General features: G+C 40.5%; 1 protein-coding gene across 1 annotated transcript in view; it reads right to left on the bottom strand.

Moving 5' to 3' along the window:
• Positions 1-22,235, bottom strand: part of erf (Ets2 repressor factor) — a 42,877-nt gene that overhangs the window by 3,480 nt on the left and 17,162 nt on the right. Inside the window, exons 2-4 of the mRNA XM_007559986.2 lie at positions 11,195-11,429; positions 4,059-4,174; positions 154-1,025 (exon numbers count right to left, since the gene is read on the bottom strand). Coding sequence (XP_007560048.1) covers positions 154-1,025; positions 4,059-4,174; positions 11,195-11,429 — 1,223 coding nt within the window. The remainder of the gene's footprint in view (positions 1-153; positions 1,026-4,058; positions 4,175-11,194; positions 11,430-22,235) is intronic.

Below are 22,235 nucleotides of genomic sequence, written 5' to 3'. Positions count from 1 at the left end.
ATGGCTGCCCTGGGCGTGCTGACATCACTCTGAGCTACGGAAACACGAGGTGTGCATCAGTTAAAAAAGTGTCTTCATTTGTATAAATTACAAAAACTAATAATTGTATTAATATTCCAGCATTACTCTGAGATGCAACCAAAGCCGACTCACCTTGATCTTCGGCGGCGCTCCACCCACAGCAGGCCCGACGTTCGGACCAGCGCCGGTAAACGAGGAAGCGTGGTTGGAGGAGGAGGCGGCGGCGGCCAGAGAGCTCCCTGCCTCCCTCTGCTTGCGGCCGAGCGGCGGCGGCTGCAGCTTGAACTTGAACGGCGAGGCGTGCGCGTCGTCGGCCTGCTGCTGGCTGAGCGGCAGCGGCATAGGCGGGGCCTGCAGGTGGTGGGGGGCAGGTTTCTCCGGGGTGGGGCGGTGTGGCTGGGGGACGACGATGTTGGGGTAGTGCAGGAAGGCCCGGGGGCTGAGGTGGTAGTTGTAAACGGACTGGGTGTGGGCCTGCAGGTAGTGCTTCATGTCCTCCGGGTTGAAGGAGAAGTGGGAGCCCATCATGGGGGACGACAGGGAGGGGGACGGGGTGTAGGCCAGGTGGGGGGTGGGGGTCATGGACAGGGCGGGGGACAGCAGCCCTCCAGGCCCGGGCAGGGGGGACACGGGGAACGGGGACAGAGGGTCGGCGTGGACCCTGGGCGCGGGCCTGGGTAACCCCGCTGGGGTCGGGTGACCCCCGTAGAACCTGAACAGGGACTCGTGAGGCAGGCGGGGGGCGAGGAGCCCCCGGAAGGCCCGGTCGGGCCCGATGGCGCGCTCGTCTGCCGCCGCCGCCTCCTCTAGCTCGGAGTTGGTGGAGGTGCCGTCGCTGCAGTCGCTGACGGAGCCGCGGGCCATGCGGCGCGCCACGGTGCTGAACACGCCGGGGCTGCGCAGCTCCTCGCTGGAGGACAGAACCTCCGACGGGGTGGAGGGCGGGAAGCGGAAATGTGTTCCTCCGGTCGGGACAGGGGGCGCGCTCTGAGGGACTCCACGACCTGCGACGAACAAGAGAACAGTTCAGACTCACTTCCTGTAGCGGTGGACGTTTATAAGCAGTAAACTGTCCCATAACTTATCACGATAAATCATAATGTTGTTGTTTTGAGACCACAAGATACGGCCATGGTAATAACAGTAATGGTATAATAACCATTATCGTTATATTAACGGTAATAGTTGTTACCGTTCTCAGAGATCAATAAACTTTAAATTCAAATTAACATTTGACACCGGAACTGGAAGACATTTTAAATATCCAAAATAAATAAAACAAGACAACAAAATGAATAAAATAAAATGAATTATGAAGTCTCAGTAAACAAAATTGTCCTTCAAAAGAAGTTTTAGTTGAGATCAAAGCACCAGACTGATTCCTTCCTCGTTTTCCCAAGACATGGAGAGGATGGTCAGGGTTGTCCATAGTTTTCTTAATTTTATGAAGAATCTGCCTTTGCATCATCATGTCCAGAAATACGGTTTAATTTCCACAGTCGTCTCCAGAACAGAACCGGCTTCTATATCAGGTTGTTGAGACTTTTTAGGTCCCTTGCTCTGATGCTGTGGCAGAAGAAATGACGTTCTCAACAACAAACTTGTGGAAGATCTGCAGCATCTTGCTGCAAACCTCGACGGGTCTTGGCTTCCTCCAGACGCTCCGTTTCTTCTTACAGACGCTTCTCTGCTGCGTTTCCAGTCCAACCTGTTGTCCAGATGAACACCGAGGTATTCATCTTCCTCAACCACCTCCACTTCTTCTCCCATGATGGAAATAAGGTTTGATTTAACCGTCTTTCTTCTGAAATCTACAATCCTCTCCTTTGATTTGTTTACATTCAAGATGAGAGGAAGAGGATTCTTATGTTTTCTCTTTGACTATAAGCCTTAGAAGCTGAGAGGAACCAAGAGTTTAGGCCGAGTCCTGATGAGCTCCTCATGCCTCCCCATTCTGAGCCTGTGGCACTGCAATAAATTCTTGGCATCTGAGCACATGCCGGGATTAAATATTGGAAAAGTCGACCCGACTGCCATTACAAACATGGGCTGGGTTCCTCAGTTTTTTTTTCCAGCGCCTGTCGTTTAAAAAAAGAAAAACACATCTGTGCCATGTGTGTCAGGAATGACGGCTGGAGGAGAAGCTGCAAGCGCGTACGAAACCATCGTATCACAACATGTCAGTGTGTGGGCCACATCACACAGAGGCTATAATTAAAGTTTCGTGCTTCGCTTATGTCACCCGGTCTCCAACGCTCCATATGGGCCGTGTTTACGCTGGGTGGCCGGACCCAAAGCGGCTGCGCCCCACGGAGGAGGGGAAAAGCGCAGACGTGGCGCTGGGGTCTGGAGACGCACGCGGTCGGTTACCGGGCAGATTAAGACGAATGTCAGAGAGCAGCACAAACGCCTCCACACCATCAACATGTTTCTGATTTGTCCCACTAATGAAACAACATCTTCAGGGGGGATTTTTTTCTGGCAAACTGAGCCTGTGGAGAAAAAAGCTGCTCAACAGCTACCTCTAAAGGTTGTTGGAAACAAGAAATAAAACTTAAAACCTGAAATCTGAGTCAGTTTTGACAAAAATGAAGCTTAACATCCACTAAAAAAAAACTTTTTATTTAGCTCCTCATTGGCTCGTATTTTCTCTCCTATTACAGCAGAAAGGTCCAACAACGGTGAAGCTGAAACGAGAATATTTCAGCTAAAACAAAAAAGGTCTTTATAACTCTACCTATTAGAGTAATAAAGGTTGTGACCCCTGCCGTTAGACGACGGAGTGAGATTTATTTGTCCCATTAGCTGTAATTGAATAACATGCTTGCTTCTCTTTTCCATGTTTAAGAGTGGTTAAGAGAAAAGTGACATCATGTTTATGTCCAGGTTGTCATCCCTTCTTGAATTACATCCTGACCTGTAGCCTGAGCTCCAACCATTATACCATTTAAATTGAAAAAGCGTTTGTATTTTATTTTTACATACAATAATTAAAAAATGTTTCAGAAATGTGAAACTTTGAAAGAATTTCTCTTTCGTGTAAAACATTTAAGCTCATGTTTGATGAGCGTAATGGCGGTGCTCAAAGTCAGTTTTGATTTATTACAAACGGTAAAATATCTCTTTACAGTAATTTATTTCAGTGCTTATTCTGTACACATCTGTGGGTGGCTACTTCCAATTCAGTAGACAAATAAATAAATAAAATCAGTAGCTGGGCCACCCCCAGTGATACGCTACCCTGGGCAATGAGCCACATCAGAAACCACCAATGTTATCATGTAAGGGAAAATGGGACTCATGGATGTAAAAAACTCTGAGTGGCTTAAATAAAAATTAAAAGAGGCATCAATTATTCCTAACTACTGTGGGTATTTCACATTCTACTCTCATCTACTCTTCTTACAGTTTTTGTTTTTAAACTGCAGCAGTAAACTTGCTTTAAAGACTTTTATGTGTCTTTGCCAGAGGTGCCAATAAATGTACAGTAAAGGGTGTAGTAAATGCAATGTAAAGGCAATTAAAAACAACAAAGCCAGTCTGCAGTTTTTTTTTTTAACTGGATTTTATATGATCCAAAAGTTCCAAACTATTTAAAATATGCATACAATAATAAAAGTTATGCCATTTTCAAAAACAGGGTTAGAAAATGAATCAAAAAGAAGAAATAATCTTATTTTTGTGTCATCTGTAACCATAAGTACTCTGAATCCTTTGCATCCATTTCCCCAATAAAAGTAGCAGATGTTGGAATATAAAATAATAAAAACGTGCATAAAAACAAGAAAGCTTAAAAGATTAAAATGAAACTGAATAATCTATAAAACCTGAAAGATCACGAAGTTGAACATCGGATGAGTAGAAGGTCCAACAGCTGGATCTCGTTTTTCATGTTTCATATTAAAATCCGACACAAACCAACAGAACCTTCCCCAGAAGGAGGTGCAAAACTTCCCTTCCTCGCTGTGTAAATCACCTCAGCGCCCTTTAACACCGAGCGGCCAGCAGTTTTCACGTTGCTGCGAATGTGTACCTACCAGAGCTGCCCATGTCGATGAAGGGGTAATTGACGAGCACCAGTTTGTTGAAGTTGAACTTGTAGGTGAACCTCTTCCCTTTGGTCTTGTGGAGGATCCGCTTGTTGTAGTAGTATCTGTGCAGAGAGAGGAGGACAGGAACGTGTCATCACCTGCAGGTTATGCACTATGGAGCCAGATTTACTGAAGTTAGCTGCAGTTTAAATTCATCATGTGGAAATGGAAACCTTAGGAGAGACTTTCAAGCTTATGCAACACATTGGACATATTGGAAATTAAATGCAGACTTAGAAGCTACTCTCAATGCTACTTGACACACCATTTCCTGGTGTTTGTAAATGCCAATCCAGCAGCTTTATTTATTTTCTTTGAAGCTGATTGGCTGTACCCCCCAAGAGTGGGGATAACTTAGTCTGAATTAATTAGCTTCTACAATATCAAACCAATCAATCGAAATTTTATTTTTCTAGCACATTTCAGCAACAAACTGCTTCACATCATAAAAACACAAAAAATCTTGGTCAGCGTTTCATTTATATTGTTTCAAAAGCAACTCTAGTTTTTAGTCTAGGAACTCAGCGTTTCGGCTGTTTTACAGTTTTCTGGACGTTTGTTCCAGATTTGTGGTTCATAGAAGCTGAATGCTACTTCTCCATGTTTGGTTCTGGTTCTGGGGATGCAGAGCAGAACCAGAACCAGAGCGGTCTGGAAAGTTCGTACAACACCAGCAGATCCTTAATGTATTTTGATGCTGCACCATTCAGTGATTCATAAACTAACAGCATTTTAAAGTTTATGCAATAATGCCAAGATGGTTTCTAATATGTGTATTTATGCATGCTGAGTGTTTGAATTATTAAAATAAGCAGTTATAATTTTTTTTTTTTTAAAGTTTTGCTGTGTCAGCAGCTGTTGGTCTCCAACTCTCATGAATACTTGAGGTCCACTGTAAAAATTTAAACATTTTTATTAACATATTGTGACAAATTTGTCACAATATGTCCTCTTTAATATTTATATTTAAGAGGACATATTATGCTTCCTTTTAAGTAAGTTAGGAAATGTCTGTGGGTTATAAAAACACAGTCATTCTCATACAATGAGATTTTAGCTCCTCAGTTCTGCTGTTTATGAACTTCCAGAATGAGCCGTTTTAGGGCTCTGTCACTTTTATGCAAATAAGCTGTTGCTGGCCACGCCCCCAAGAGCCCTTTAGACTCTTGAAAATGGCTGCAAATGGCTGTAAAACCACACGTTGATGCTGAAGAGGCACAACCATCAAGGATGCAGCAGAGGTTTCTGAATGTTAAGCAGTAAAACCAACTGACCAATCGGGCTCGTCTTCAAATATTGAAGTGGGCGGAGCTCCGCTTTGGTTGCTAGGTAACTGGGCTCTAACCAGTTACCTAGCAACTGGACTTAATCAATGGGTTTTTGAAACGGCTTGTTTTCAGACAACAAAACCCATCAACTTATTGGTAGGAAATGGTTACATGGAGTTGTTTTTAGTGTTGAATGGTTTCTAGAAGCAGTAAAGACCAGGATAGAAGTATAAAAACAAGCAAAAAGTGAATTTTCCACATAGATCCTGCAATAAACTAAATTATTTTTTCTTAATAGAGTCCCACCACAACTTAAAACCTAATTAGAAATTCACTAAAAATGACCAGTTGTCATTTTTTCCAAAAGGTCATGTGATATTTGTGGCTGTAAGCAATTTATAAATCTGGATTGAGGGTAAAAGTGACTCTTTGGATCGTAAAGGTTGTGAACCCCTGATTAGAGGCTCGACACTTTGCTTTTCTCCACGTGCATGAAAGCACAGACTTATAAAACATCGTCAAAGGTTCTTTGATGCATAAATAGGAATAATAATTCCTTCCTTCCGTTGTATTCAAAACTACAGCCTCCATCAACGATACTGCAGAACATTTCTTTTCTCTTTTATGCTACAATCCTTAGAATAAAACCCCACACAGACCATCAGGTGGGTCAGCTCTCAAAGAAATAAGCCAGGAAAAGCCTGTTTGGTGCAGAAAAGAGCAAACACACCAAACAAAATGGGTAAAGATACAATGATGCACAATGAGACTGATCAATACAGCTTAAAGAAACAAAATGCTGTCAAAGGAGGGGAGTTCTTGATGGAAAGAGTGATGTAAACCTCCATAAACAGGCCGCTTCCTGACTGAACACAACGCTTCAATTCAAAGCCTCACTGTGAGCCTGAAGGAGGTGAGACATCCATTCAGATTTAGTCTTATCCAGGCGGCTCCATTAGTAGGAGTGCATTAGTCATCGTCAGCACACAGAATGATGCAAAGTGTGAATAGGCAGCTGCTGACAGCTCCTCCAAAAGACAAGAAAATGGCTCAGTGTGACTCACCAACAGCCACATTCATACTTCTTTACACAAAAACAAGTAAATCGTAGAGCCTCATTCAGCAGGGACCGGCGACTTCATTCTGGGAAATGTAATACGCATCATTTCCAGTTACATGAAGCACAGAGGAGCTCGGTGGGTGAATCTGCACATGGATTTAAGGATGGATATCTGGTTCACACTGCAAAAACACAAAATCTTACCAAGTATTTTCTAGTGCAAATGTTTTATTAAACTTGAAATAAGATAAAACTGACCAACATTTCAGCAAGATAAAGGGGCTTGTTTCAGATCAATAATTCCTTATTATTGATTAAAAAAATGCTACTCCACTGGCAGGTTATACAACTGAAAATATCTGCAGTGGAACTAATACTTTTTATTAGGACTGGATTAATTGTGATTAATCGATTATTGAAATAATTGTCAACTAATTTAGTAAGTGATTAATCGTTAACAGACTTGAAAAATGGCTATTTGCTGGGAAACAACATACAAAATATTACATTTTGCATTTAATATGAAAAATATGTAAACCTGTTCAACCCAGAACTCCTCAAATGCCTTTTTTCCCCACTTTGCATGGAAAAATATCTCCCATTATGCCAATTCAAATATTAATCCCAAAAGAAACAAATTAGTAGACAGTATTTTTATTTTTTGCAGTGCAGGCTGAAAGAGATTATAAAAGCTTGTACAACTGCGCCCTATGCACCAATCAATTCATTTTTACACATCCATCCATCCATAAAGATCAATACTATTATTTACGGACACATGCGTAACAAATATTCATTCTGGCACAGGAAGAGGGATGATTCATCTTCAGGAAACTGAAGGTAAACATGAAGAAACGACACAACTTGAGGTGATCGGTCACATTAGGAGCGACGGTTACAGAAATCACACAATGGTGGGGATATGAGTCATTCTGCTCAGGCTGAATCCAGCGTGGACACGATATTCGTCACGGGAGTTTTTCACAAAGGAGGGAGAAAGCAGGGGCTTGTCGAGCCCCTCGGTGACTCAAAGAGTGAAGGGCCTCTTCTGAAAGAAACGGCTGCAATGAACTCCCACACTCTCGCATGGAGAGCGGCCGCACAAAGCGGCAAACGGAGAAAACCGGCAGGAACTGTGAGCAGGGGAAGTAATCAGATCATGAAGAGCTGAGGTCATTTAATCACTCAGGAACAAACAGGTGGGTACAGCAGGCAGGCCGCCTTCATCAGTACTGATCAATAATAATGGACAATATGAATCCTGATGATTGCAGGTGTGGATCTTCCTTCCTAGATGATTCCAAGCACAAATGTCTGACTTTATAATCTTAGAGAAGATCTTGGAATCAATATCGTACATTGACACTTTAAAGTTGTTTTGTTTTGTTCTTTTTTGCAAATTTCAACATTTTGACAAAGATTAATCTTGAAATCTAGAGTTTTTTTTTAATTCAGTTTGAAATGTACTCCTTTGTGACTATATTGTTTCTTTTTTCTTTTATCTAGAATAATCTAAAAACTATTGCTGACATGATAAATCTGAACTAATTGTCAGCTAATTTTGTAATCAATTAATAGTTAACTAGGGAATGGAGACTCAAAAAGAGACAATTTGATGGAAAAACAAGAAATTAAGAAATTCTCTTTACAAAGTTCAAGTCTTCATCAGAAAAATGGCTTGAATGTAGTGAAATGTTTAGTTTGAGATGTTCAGCAACGTTAAAACATTTAGGGCTGAAATGATGAGTCCGATTAATTGTGATGAATCAGTTATTGAAATAATTGTCAACTTATGGTATTGATCAAAATGTGAATTGTGAGTCTTTTTATAGAACGGTGATCAGGCAGAAGATTGCAATCTGTACACTCCTACATACTTGCACAGACTGCACTCCTAGTAGGTTGTCAACAGGTAGTAGGTAGTTGTTAACAAAATCAGAAAGATTTGTAAACTTCTGGATGAAGTAAATATTCCAGCTGGGACGTGGTGAATCACTCAATGTGAATCTAAGCAGAGCACATGGAGGACATGTGGTGAATCCTTTCCAAACAGTAAACATCTGTGTTTTTAGCAAAGGTGCAAACCGGAGCAGAGCTGTGAAAGAAGCAAACACCAGGAGGAAGAAGGCGAGTTTAAAATGCATTGACACATGCCTCTTCTTATCAAATACCTTTGTTTAAAATAGACAGAGGAGTCATATTTCATCCATAAAATGCAGTAACATAGCAACACGTGCATACTGTACATGCATGAATGAAAGCACACGTGTGCACCACTGCTAGCTCACTTCAAAAGACGAAGAGAAGCATCAAAGATTAAAGGAAGTTTCTTCAAACGACGTCAGAATCAATTAACGGCCTGCGGTTCGTATAAAAGCTCCAGAAACCACAAGAAAGAAACTCACAGAGTTCGGTTCCAGCTTGTCGTTGATGTGAAACGCTCAGATCAGAGAGAAAGTAAGACTTCATCTTTAAAACCGATTGTTTACGTGCTGATAAAACTTTAGACGTTCTGAAGAGTCTAGGACAGACTGACTTTCCAAATACAAGCACTGACACTAAATACCACCTTAATGTCCTGCAATCAGTGCTCCAAAGCACCAATTAATTAGGAATTTATTGTAAGTGGCCAATTTTCCCAGTGACCAGCAATCAGCAGGTCAAATACAAAGAGACGTTAGATCCCATCCAAAACTGAAACATTTCACTTCTTCCTGCACCTTAAAACAGCCTGCATCTTGTTTCAGTCAGACAGATTGTCTAGCAATTTATGGCGCATTTGTGTTAATAGATGCCAGACATGTTTGCTTATTCAAACTATCCATTAAGGTGAAGCTTTGTTTCTATATCTGAAATGTGCTATATAAATAAAATTAGACTGATTGATTGATCTGTGCTATATGTAAAAACGCCCCACCAGGTTCATGGAAGTGCCTGAAACCTGAACATCTCTGCTCTTCATTCATGCATCGCGTGGTTTCAGATCAGTCCAGATAGTTTAATTTTTGATGCTAAATCAGTGCATCATGAATTGCTTAAATTTAGAATCACATGTATGATAAATTATGTTTTTTATAAATATTTAAATGGCATAAAATACAATTTTCTTGCAAGAAGAAAGTTCATAAGCAGACAGGACAGATGGGCTGGAGGAGGACTGACACGGAGCAGGGTGTTAAGAGTGTCTGTGTGTGTGTGTGTGTGTGTGTGTGTGTGTGTGCGTGACTGTGCGTGTGTGTGTGTAAATAAGGATGAGAACATACTGGTGGCTAAATAAAACCCAGCAGCATCCCACATGTGCTCCGCAGTGGGTGAAGGTGTGTGTTTCTAAATTGGCCGTCACCCTGGAGCTTCGGCGCGGAGAGCAGAGGCTGCTTCAAAACATGACAGGCCCTTTTAATTACACAACACAAACAGCCAACACCACGACCCAACACAACGAGAAAAGATGGAGAACAAACCTGAAAACCACTCCTGTCTTTCCCAGATGGCCTGCAGTTTTCAGGTCAAAGTTTCATCAAAGTTTCGTCCTTTCATTACCACAAATTTCTGGAGTTTTCTGTCCTTTTAGTCAATTTTTAACAATAAAAGTGTAGCATGGACCAATGGAAGATGTTTCTACAGACACAAATGTAAAAGAGACCAGAGGAAGAGTGAGGGTGAATAATGAAAGGTTAAAAAAGGAAAGATGAAGGGATGACTAGACAAAGAGACACACGGATAGACTGATAATTGGACGGACCGAGAGATAAATGGACCAAGGGGTTAGGTTGTGAATGGATGGATGGAGATAGACTGACAGATACACATAAAGAGTTACGGAGAAACTGATAGGTAGATGGATGGATGGATGGATGGATGGATGGATGGATGGATGGATGGATGGACATGTGGATGGATAGGTAAAGAGATGGATGGAAGGATGAAGGGATGATGCCTGAATGGCAGAACAGATTTAGACAAAGTCTTATCTCGATCTGGAAAACACTTCAGCTAAATCCCAGGCTGAAGCTTCTTCACTTTCACGTAAACATATGCACTTCTTTTTATTTTCTACAGTTTGAAGAGTAATACTGAAATATAGATCTTGAAATAAAGATCAGGATCTGATTTCTGCATGAAGGACAGGTGTGCTGAGGGAGGATCTATGAAAAGGTGTCCATCTCAAAGCAGGCTTGTCTAAACACTGACTTAGCCGCATTTTAAAACAACCTAAGCACTAAAAATAAACAGCCTGTTTTTTGGCAGTAAATGGATGTTTTTTTGGTGTCTGGAAAATGAGCTGTTTCAAAAATGTACCAATTGTTCAGTGGCATTGTGCCTTTACCTAGCAACCCCAACCCGTTACCTAGCAACCCCTGCCCGTTACCTAGCAACCCAAGCAGAGCTGCAGGACATTTGCTCAGCAGGTTTTATGGCTGTTAGAAAGGACAAGTGTTTAGTTTTTGACTTACCATCCAGAAACCACTTGCTGAATTCTTGCTGAGTATGCAGGAGGCTCCACTCCTCCTTTTCAAAGATGTACGGTTGTAAAATTGTACATCTAATTACAGTCATTTTCACGTAAAATTGTAAATGTTGAATTGGGGGGAGGGGACACATAAGTGGCCACCTTTAATTTAAAAAAATTATTTAAAACCTTACTGGAGAGGAGAGAAAACTATCTAAACATGCCTGGAGAGTAAAGTCGAGTCTGAACTTCTTAACCAACCCGAGTTCTGGTGAATTAAAGAAGAAAAGGCAGAAAGCTTCACCTCAGAGCCCGACTCAGCTTGTCATAGTTCATCTGCGGTTTGCACTTCCGGGCCCCCCACAGGCGGGCCACCTCGTCCGGGTCCTTGATGACGAACTCGCCGTAGTCGCCCTGCCAGGCGATCACATCGTTGTACTCCTGCTTCCTCAGCAGTTCCAGGATGAAGTGCCACAGCTGGATCTGCCTGGAGCCTGGGCTCGACTCCGGCTTGTAGGCCCACTCCGGGAAGGCGAACCCTGCCGGAAAAACACAGAAAAAAAACATCTTAGTGATGTTTCACCACAGAAAACACTTCATGTTCAGTTGCAGGGCTGGACGATAAATCCAGTTTTGGGTTTTTGAAGTTTTTATTTTTGGAAAATCTGGATTCCCTCCCCATCAATGTTGTTTGGTTTCCATAGTTTAGAGTGAAGTCAGCACATCCATGGCGGCCATCTTGTTAGACAAGCATGTTTTACAGTTTCTGTTAATTTGAACTTTGAATTCAGGTCAACAATGACGATGAAAAGGAGAATAAAGTGGTAATTTTATGAGAACATAAAATTAAAATGAGGAATGTTGAGCATATTGTGAAGTTCTACAAGTTTCACAAATAATTCTGAGTAGAAATACTTCCTCTGTTATCACATCAGCATCAAATCATTATCAGGACTTTGAAATGATTATGTAAAACAGACCATTTCGAAGAAAGAACCACAAACTGAGCTGGTCATGTCAAACTTTTTTTTCTTGTAATTTTTTTTCCTATACATTTTTTTTTTTTGCCAATATTGTGCCTATATTCTTGTTAATTAAGTGAACTGGCTCTGATACTCCACTGTATAAAACAGAAAGAACGATTGAAAAACTACTTTTCTGTCATCTGTAATTTCTTTCTTAGAAAACTAGCAAAATGTAAACCCCAATCATTGTCGCCTCAAGCTGCAGCTGATGATCACTCCGCTTGAATCCGTTCCCACAGACGGCCGATGTATCAAACCACTGCCCCTATCAGCATCAAAGCTGGAAAATCAACACTGTTTTAAGAGATTATCAGGCCTTGAAACACGAGCAGACTAAATATGAGATACGGCCTGATAACTACTATCAGGACACACTCTGCGAGCCACACACTATTATGCAAAGGTTAAAAGTATGGGCTTCATGCTGCAAGCGCAGTAAAAGACTCAACACTACTTGTGCAGAAGGCCAGACTGAAAGGCTGGAGAGCGGAGCTGTAGTGACACACACACACACACACACACACACACACACACACACACACACACACACACACCGTGTTTCTTTTGAGGAGATGTGCCTTGGCAATCAGGCTGAGAAAACTCAGGCTGGGAAACATATGGGCACAATATAACAAAGCTTAATTCTCTCTCTCTCTTTCTGTGTGTGTGTTTATGCAACTGCTGTAAAAAATCTTGCTCGTCTAAATACCAAGATTACAATTTGTTTCCCACACTTTAAAGCCCCTTGTATGTGTGCAGCGGCGGCGTACATGGTCACGGCCGCCACCGCCACGCCGTCGTTCTGCGTCCGATTGATCACAGCAGGATGATGCAACACGACACGCCTCAATGTATGCGGTCTTTACCCGAACACGCCATATGATGCAACTGTACTTTTTACTCCTTTTATCCTTTACTGCTTTCTGCGTTTGATAGGAGGAACTTTATTAAGTTGTGGAAGATCCACAAAAAAAACGTAGACGAAAAACAGACGTGAGCTCCTAACTCTGTATTTTACAGGAAGTCTGGACTGTTTAACACACGTTTTAGGAATATTTACTTTTCTCGAGCTCTTCTTAAAATAAAATTCACTTTTTTAGTCCGACATAAAGAAGTGGAGCTTTCAATTAAAAACGAAACCTTGAAAAGTGGGGTATATATTCATATGTTGCCACCAAAATAATATCCAGTGCAAACAATCGCCTTCAAAGCCAGCCAATTAGTAAATGGGCCCAGCTGTGTCTTAATTGAATCTCAGAATAAATCCAGATTTTCTGGTTCTGGTCTCAGAGGTTCTTTAGCATCATAAAGACCAAAATTCAGCAGACACTCCTGGAGAACAGGAATCCAAGCAGAACAAAATAATATATATATTTTTTGTATTGGGGTTTGTGTAACTGTACCATGCTGTCACAGTCATACAATTACACTAAAAAATAAAAGTAACAGTTCATTTCATCACTTTCAATTGCTATCCAAACATTACCACAAAATAATGTGATAAAACTTTAAGTCAACATCGACTCCCTCTCAAACGGCACCACTCCCTCCCTGCATCCTCCATTTTGGTTTTACAAAGCGTCATGAAGAGAGCGCCACCTTTCTGCAAATAACCTCCTCCGTGGATGACAACATTGCAATTTACATTCACTGTGTGCAAATATTGCAAGCAGTGATGCCCAGTCTTCCCTGGTATTCGGTAAAAATCAAAATTGAGTCCAAATGTTTGCCTTCAACACAGATTGAGCCAGATGAATCTCTCTCTCTTTTTTGTTTTCGCTTTATTGTGTACAATTAATCAAAATATGATTAATTCTCGACAAATGGTTTATAAGATTAAAATTACTTCCAATTGATTGATTAATATCCTATGCTTAGACCTTTTTTAATGTTGTAATCTGGCTGCCAGTTAATACAGAAATAAAGGTGGCGGGGTCATACCAGAATGGGATGCGAATGCACTTTATGCAGTTCTGTTCTGAAATATAAACACTCAACAACCTCCTTAAGTTTCACTTTAACACAACTCAAGCAGTGTCAACATATGGAAAGTTTTACCCTTTACGTTACGGAAAGGCGGTTGGCCCTCTAGATACAAAAGAAACTCAGGTTTTTTAAGTAAATGGCCACTTATCAACTTTAGATTAACTGATAATTTGCACCCCTAATTATATATGTACTTCCCAGTAACGTCAGATGTCCAGCGTAGCAACAAAATGGCGGTTGACAAACAGCGAATTTGTTTTATTTTTTAATTAATTCTGAATCATAGTAAATGAGAATCTGAATTCTTTTGTGAAATAGGAGTGTGCTTTTCTTGGCACACTCCTATTTTTAGTGTTAGGATGGTCAAGTCAAAGTCCAAACCTAAACACAATTAAGAATCTGCAGCAAGACTTGACTACTGACCCTCACTAGATGCTCTCCATCCAATCTGAGGTCGAAAACATCTCTACCTGTAGAGACACCATAAAAGACGTACAGGAGAGGCGGCTCTACAAACCAGAATGAGCTGAGTCACCTCAGAAGGCAACTGGCTGATTTTTTATAGGACAATGAGAGTAAAGTATCACTTCACTTCAAGGTTGTACTAATTTGTGTCGTTTTATTACATAAAACACACAAAAGCTTTTGCTTGCAAAAAGATAAAGTACAAAAAAGTTTAAATTGCAGACCTAGTTTTTCATTAGAAATGAGTTTGTGTTGCCAATTAGATTTTTAAAAAAAAAATATACAATAAACCAAATGGGTAGTAAAAGGAGCTGTTTGGTTGTTTATTTACAAATCTGCACGTGCTCATTGGTTAATTTAACGCACACTTTCTCTAATCTCCACCCAGACTGACAGCATTTACACCTGCTGATAAAACCCAAAGTGAGTCATGCAAAAAGAGAGCTGGGGAGAACACCACCAAAGTCCAGCCCTGAATCTGTGAAACGCAGCAAAGTTCAGCGCATGCAGCCGGCAGAGACCTGGCAACAATCCGGGTTTTAATAGCAGCTCCTGTCAAAGTAACACATTAAACAGAAGCCTGTCATTAAACTAGAAACCCACTCAGACAGGAACAAACTATTCAGTCAGATTTTAGTGTGGCTGCTAGTGAACAGCGTTGCCACATTATAGCCAAAGGTCAAGTTCAAGGCTGTGGATCTACACTGTATCAATATTCATCAATATAGTTACACAATTTAGAGGTTAAAGACTAACTATTGAACTCTTTGGTTGCCTTTGAAGTTGAACAGAAATAAACACTGACTTTAAAAAACACCACAGTACTGAACTTAATAGCTTCAAACTGATGTTTTCCTGCAATACCAATGATCCTTTCTTATTCTGGCCTTTAAAAATCATTAAATAATTTGAACCTTGGAAAACTTGAGTTTCATATGAAAAGCAAAACTAAGCAAACGCATGCCTAGAAAGTAAGCTCGTTGCAATAAGCAATGAATCAAATAATAATCTAAAAAGAGTTCAAGTGAATTTCCATTCTGATGATTAATGTATTTTGAAAGGCAACTTTATGTACGTTTGTAATCCAGTTTTATTTATGGTTTCAGTTGGTGTGGTTTTTACTTCCTTTGTATTAATCATTTGTTGTTTTATTTTATTTTGAGTATTTAAAATATCTTCCAGTTCCAATGTGGATTGTTTTGTAAGAAATTAAAGTTTACTAGACTATGAGAGGGTGTATTTGCATTATTATCCCATTGATTATGATTATAATAATATACAGACTCTTAAAAAGCTTATTAAAAGAACAGCTCAGCCAGAGTGGTAATTAAGACAAAACTAAAATATATGTATTTTGAATTTCAGATTACAAACTCTTCTTTGTCTGCAAATCTTTTCTACTTTAAGCTCAAGTTGCATTTTTAGCGTCACCTGGTTCAGATTGTGTGAATAAAAATCTACTATATCAATCTATTTCTTAATCCAAAAAAATGATCAGTAGATTGTATTTTTCCTTTGCTACAAATGACTAAATGTTCACTAAAGGAATGCTGACATTGCATTTAAGCAATAAACTCTTTATTTTCTTATTTTTTCAAAAACTAAATTAATTATTTGCATAAATGTGTAAAAAAAAAAGCTTGAGTAGTTAAATAAAAAAATCTACAGAAGGTGCCAATTTGTAATTAACTAATCGTCAGAGTAATCATTTACTATAATAATCGTTTGTTGCAATCCGAGTTAGATTTATAAAAAGAAAAAAAAATTAGAAGGAAAGTTTTGAATAGAAACATGTGGTGATGCAAAGCCAACAGCTGCACAACATCCTGCAACACATTTCCAAAAATTCAGAGCATGGAGAAAAACTTGTGTCTGGAAAACTGGAAAAACTTTATACTACACATAAACCCTGAATACATCCTTTATATATGATAACAATGCAACTTTCTTGCTTCCCTTCATGTTAATCTAATGGTCAAAAGCATCAGATGCAGCAACTTTGTGTTTTAACCAATAAAGATTTGAGAAACGGCGTCATAAATCCAGGAAAACCGAATCGTTCCTGATGACTAATGGACCACATGCTGCATTCAGACCTCCTGTGGAGCTCAGAGGGAACGCCAACTGAGACAGACAAGCTGGCTGAGATAGCTAGCAGGCAGATTACTAATTTGGTCTGAGCATATGATTCATACTTCAGACAATAAACCGGGTGTCACTGGGGACAGGTGAGGCGCCATGACACAAAAAACGCTGCTGCTAAACGACGGGGCGTGTAGGAAAGTTCGATGTGTACAGTCAGGGTGTTTTAAACTAAAGTAGGTGAGCTAATATTTCACCAGCACAAAGTACAAAGATACACGAGACAGGTTAGTGAGGAGGTAAGTGGGTTCATGCGTGGGTGCGCAGAGCACACAGACAGAACGCAGGAATAGCAACCATGCCCACTGCGTGTGCGCTGCAGATGTCCCCGCTGACTCATAGCTCGTTCGTTTGTCGTTAAGCTTTCACAGATTTCGCCTTTCTCCCCCTCAACGCTGCTGCCGTTTCTTTCTTTTTTCCCTTTTCATACGGGTCCCTCCCTCGCTCAGCCTCTCCTAAGACAAACCGTGTCCTAGCAACCGGAGCTTTCAGCGCCGAAAATAAACAGCAGAGTCACGACAAACGAGACAAAATGAGATTCTGTAACGGAAAAAGTTGCCACGGGAGTTTGAAGTTTTGGGCCGCCTGGGTCCAGATAAATGGCAGTGGTGGTATTATCGGTTTATTGCTGCATGATGCTGGCAAACATAAATGATGCTGCTGCGGTTCCGAAATCCTGTCTTGGAAACATTAACGGAGAGAATCTAGAAGGACAGGTGATGCTGCAGCTAAGTTATTAACGTTTGTCGTTTGATCTTGTGTACTACAGCTGCTCTAAAGTTTGCATTAACTTTATAATCTGATGCACCAGATACAGATGGCATCACCCAATATAAATTATGGCTGGTTTTTATGTTCCTAGTGGACTGGGCCGATGGTCACAGATGTTGAAGATCTGACTGCAGCAATAGTCTGCTACTTAAAGATGGGAATGAAACTAGAAGAAACCAGAAGTACACCACCCAGCTTCCTGGCATCTGTGCTGTTATTTTAGCTTGTACTGGTCTGGAAAATAATTTATTTTATTTAGCTAGTTAAAAAAAGAGAGAGAGAGAGAGAGAGAGAAACTGGACTGTTCAGATCTAATATACAGGACAAGTTTAATCCCTTGTCCTTTTCTGCTACAAGAAATGTTCAGAAAGCGATTCAGGCTGCTTCCACACCTAATAGACTTGGTTTGATTAGGAACTAAAATTGAAACATTTGTTACATTTTCAGCTGCTGTGGTTCTAAAAACTTTGAAAAACTTATTCCCCTCCTCGCCTGTGAGGGCGCAGCACCAAAAAAAGCCACTGAAGGAAGCACCACCAAAACCTCTGAAGAAGACACTGAGCACAACTTTCTTCACGAGATGTAAACAAAAACGGAGTGGCATTGGATTTTAGCGGTTGTAGGATTTCTGTTTTGTGTTTGGTGAAGGATTATGAGTCATTTCTGCTGCTAGTGCTAACATGCGCGTTTGTGTTGGTTAGATTTGCCCAGAATGCCCTGGGCTGTAGTCTACATGATGTTCACACATGCATTTGAAACGGACCAGAGTTCACTTTAACCAAACAGAGGCTGAGGTTTGTAAGTGGACCAAGTTTGCTTCTTTGGTCTGAATCAGAGTTTGGTTTTGCATTCACAGCTCCCTGGACTTTCTAGGCAAACAAACAAGAGTTTGATTAAAGTGAACTTTATTTTTAAATCGCTCTCAGAAGAAGTTTTAGCGCTACAACAGAATGTATGAATGGATCCTTTAAGTGACTTTTACTCAGCCTCAACACAGCAGCAAATGACTAATTTCAGTGAGGAACCAGTCTATATTTAAACACAAAGCGCGACCTTGTCCGTGTGTTTATTAGTCTTTATTGAAGGAAAAATGATTTTAGGCCCTGTCATTTCCACCAATAGTAACACCCGGCTGTTGATCACGTGACGACTGTGATGTGAGTAAAGTGAACCACCTCAGCCTAGCACAAAAAAGTATAAAAAAAACAAGTTTTTGCAAAATTGCCGTGTTTCCATTAAGCAAATTTATTTTTGTAATTTCACTTTGCACAATTTTGTGATTAATGGAGTGTTGTACAGTTTGTTCTGGTGGCTAGAACTGTCAACTGACTAGGGTTTGAAAACATTTGCAAACTTCAAAAATTTGTAACAAGAAAAAGAGGCATCTATTTATCACTTTCTGAGAAAGACACTACATGGAGTGAAACTTTCTGGTTTGATAGAATTGATTAAGAAGCACCACCAAATAATAAAGCTAACGAATCATAATCATCTTTGTTAAAGATTATTTTAGTCAAATTAGTCTTTAAAGACAGCTGTGCCCCTCAGTGATCAGGTAATTTTCAGGAAGTGTACAAGCAAACACTCAGTTCTCACGGGACAAAAGCCTTTGTACAATAAAACAAACTCCGCTCCAGACAGGAAGAGGTGAAACGCAGCATTTCAGACCTCGGCTGAGTCTAAATATAGAAAAAGAGCAAAGCAGAATTCCCCATTAGCCTGCAGAACCGAGCCACCTGCGTTCTCCTTTCCAAGAGAAACACGGCAGCAATCAGTGAGTGTGCAGGTTCGACACGCAGCTCGGCTTTCCTCGGGGAATCTGACGTCACGGACGTTGGACCGCTGCTCATAATAACAGATTAACATCACTGGAGTATTGTTAGAGGGGGTAAGAGCAAACAGAGCCTCCAATAGAAAACTGTTTTCTCTAACAGAAAGAAAAAAGTTTCTGCAGCACGCTACTTCATCTATCCATCTATCCCCCGTTTATTTTTCCCTCCCTTCCTCTCATTCTTTGCCGGATCTAAATTTAGCCTGTGGAAAGGTCGGTGTGCGTTGCAGGGGCACGCAGAGCAACGCGCGGAGGTAACAGGCCGGCTGGGATCTGAATCGGGTTTATCGGCGCCGGGATCAGGACAGCGCAGAAAAGCAGGAAATAAATGGGTACAGAGCAGGAAACGGGGAATCTCTGCTGGGCGGGTTATATTCTGGGGGGGAAAAAACACAAATAAACACCCTGCTGCAAGCTAGGAAATCCAAAATAACAAACAGTTTACAATGATCAACTTATGGTCATCTTCATCAAACTGTCTGGTTTCCATGTTTACTTTACAATAACCATCCCTCTGCCACACTGGAATCACAAAAAGACAGCCTAACGCCGCTTTAATGAGGAGGTCTGAGCCTCAAACTGCTGTTTAAAAACAATCTTCTCCTCACTGAACTGAGCTCATAATTGCCCTTAAAGGATGGAGTTCAGATGCGAGGAGCCAGGGGCTTACAGCAGGGAGGAGTCGGAGGCGGCACGAGGAGGAACTCAGGTGGAAACATAGAGATGAGGATGAGACGGAGAAAGAGACAAAAAAAAGATCAAAGAGAAACGAGGACAGCGTGAACCCTCAGGTTTCACATGATCACTTCGGCTTAAAGACACACATCCTAGGTTAGAGGATACCAGCTAAAGAGAACTGAGAATAATCTCCAACCAGGATGCAGACAGAAGCTTTTAAAGGTGAGCTAGAGTTACCTTTTCAGCCGCAAGACAAACGACATGAGACAGAAGGGCATGAAGAGAGACGGGAAACGTTCCAGGAAAAGCAATAACTGTACAAAGAAAAGCTTGAACACAAAAATCTGATGACATTTTTCTGATCTATTAAAATAAAGTTGTTGGAAAGAGACTAGATGAAGATTTTAAATTGTATTTTAGGGTTTTTTCCCACCTGATAATGCAGTAGACTCAATTTATTTCTTACATTTTCAGCTGGTATGGTTTGCTTTCACACTGCACTGCATCAATCTAAACCAATTGAAAAACTTGTTCCCCTTCTCGCCTGTGGGGGCGCTGCACCAAGAACCACTGAAGGAAACGACACAAAATCTCCAAAAAAAGACATGAACGCAACTCTCTTCTTCATAAAATGTCAACGAAAATAGAGTGGAGTCTGATGTTAGCAGCTGAAGGATTTCTTTGTTATCTTTGGTAAAAGACCATAAGCCATTTCTCTTGTAAGCGCTAGACACGTGCATTTGTTTTGGTTGTATTTACCCAGAATGCCCTGCACAGTAGTTCACTTCCTGCCTTTGAATCAGTCTCTGGTCCACTTGGCGTTCACATGTGCACTTCCAGTGAAACCAGATCAAAGTTTGTAGGTGGACCAGAGTTTGCTTTTTGGTTTCAATCAGAGTTTGATTCACACCTCCTCAAACAAACTTTCCAGAAAAACGGACCGGGGTTTGACTGAAGTGGACTAACAGTGCTGGTGTGAATGCATTCATTCAGGTGCACTCATTCATTCGAGGGAAAAAAAAAACACATTAGACTCATATTCTGGTCTAAACCAAACTGAAGTAGTGAAGTGTGGGAACCCCAAAGTGAGGGTGCGGTGAGACCGATGTCGGCGCATACACCGATGTGAACAAACAATTTATGGTGCATGTATAGCATGCGCTCGACTCTGACTCAAATGCTCCATAAATATTGATAAACATCCCCTATTTCAAAGTGAAATGCTAAAAAAAAAAAGTACAAAGCATCTAGAAAACATGCTATCAGAGTCCCTTCCTCAGATCTCAGAGCTAAAATCTGGCTTCTATGTCCTTGATACTTCCTGCACTCTGAAACCAAATAATTCAACAATGTTTCACCGTTTAGGGATGGGCAGTTTCAGAGCAGGCAGTCACATTACTGTCATGTGCAGAATGATAAAGAAAATGTATTTTGTCATTACAAATCTTGCTTTGTTGCTTAATAAATGTAAAGTTCAAACACTCTCCTGTCTTTTTTTTTTTACTCTATATTTACACAACAAAATGTTTCTTGCTGCTGACTGCCTCCACATTTCAAATGTGCTGGAAAAGCAACAAAAGGAATGTTTGCAGGGAAAAAAGATTTATCTATCACAGATCTTTCTAATTAGATCAAACTGAGTTCAGTCAGAGGAAAAAGCAGAAAAGTGACTTCCTGGCTGCTTCTGAAACCTTCCCGCAGGTCCCAAGTCCACAGTCAGAGGCAGGAAGTTGGCACCCAAACTTTTTCTTCTTACACGTTTTGTTGCAAAGATACCTTGAAACTTCTCCACATTCTTCTTCTTTGATTCAGTCAGATTAGATGGAGAGCATCAAAAGATACATTGTAAACTCCTTCCACACATTTCCAATTGAGTTTAGGTCATTCTAACCTTTGACTATACAGTAGTATGTAAATTAGCTTAATGTTGTTATGTGAACCTCCATTTTTTAACTCAATCTCCCACTTGAGTGTGAATCTCTGCAGCTCCTCCAGAGTAACTATGAGCCTTATGGCTGATTTTCTTATTAATATTCTCCTCCTTTAGGTTCCAGTTTGTTACACTGGATTTCATTTGGGGGTAACAAAGAGAAAGGAGGCTTAAAAATCAACCAATACTGTATCATTTACTTTCAAATAAGAGCAACTGCAGAAAAAGAAAAATACAGTTTTTTAATGTTTATGCACACTTTTTAAAACTACAGAGTTGAAATACGAACATCAGGTACTATAATAATATCTGCATCTGTCCTGGTATTAAAAAAAATTCTAGATTGTGTATCGTGACGATTTGTCTGATCCATAAGGACAAATCTATTCAGTCTAATTCTATGCTTGTCAGTATCAGTTTTTTTATTTATTTTTACATTGGCTGTTATACTACTGATCTAAAAAAAAAATCTAAAAACATCATTTTTAGATGTTTGACCAAGTTTGCAAAGCTATTT

This window comes from Poecilia formosa, unplaced genomic scaffold (assembly GCF_000485575.1).
Source record: "Poecilia formosa unplaced genomic scaffold, Poecilia_formosa-5.1.2 Scaffold112, whole genome shotgun sequence".
NCBI classification, from domain to species: Eukaryota; Metazoa; Chordata; class Actinopteri; order Cyprinodontiformes; family Poeciliidae; genus Poecilia; species Poecilia formosa.
Note: the sequence above shows the minus strand (reverse complement) of the source record. Positions and strands in the feature narration are given on the sequence as shown.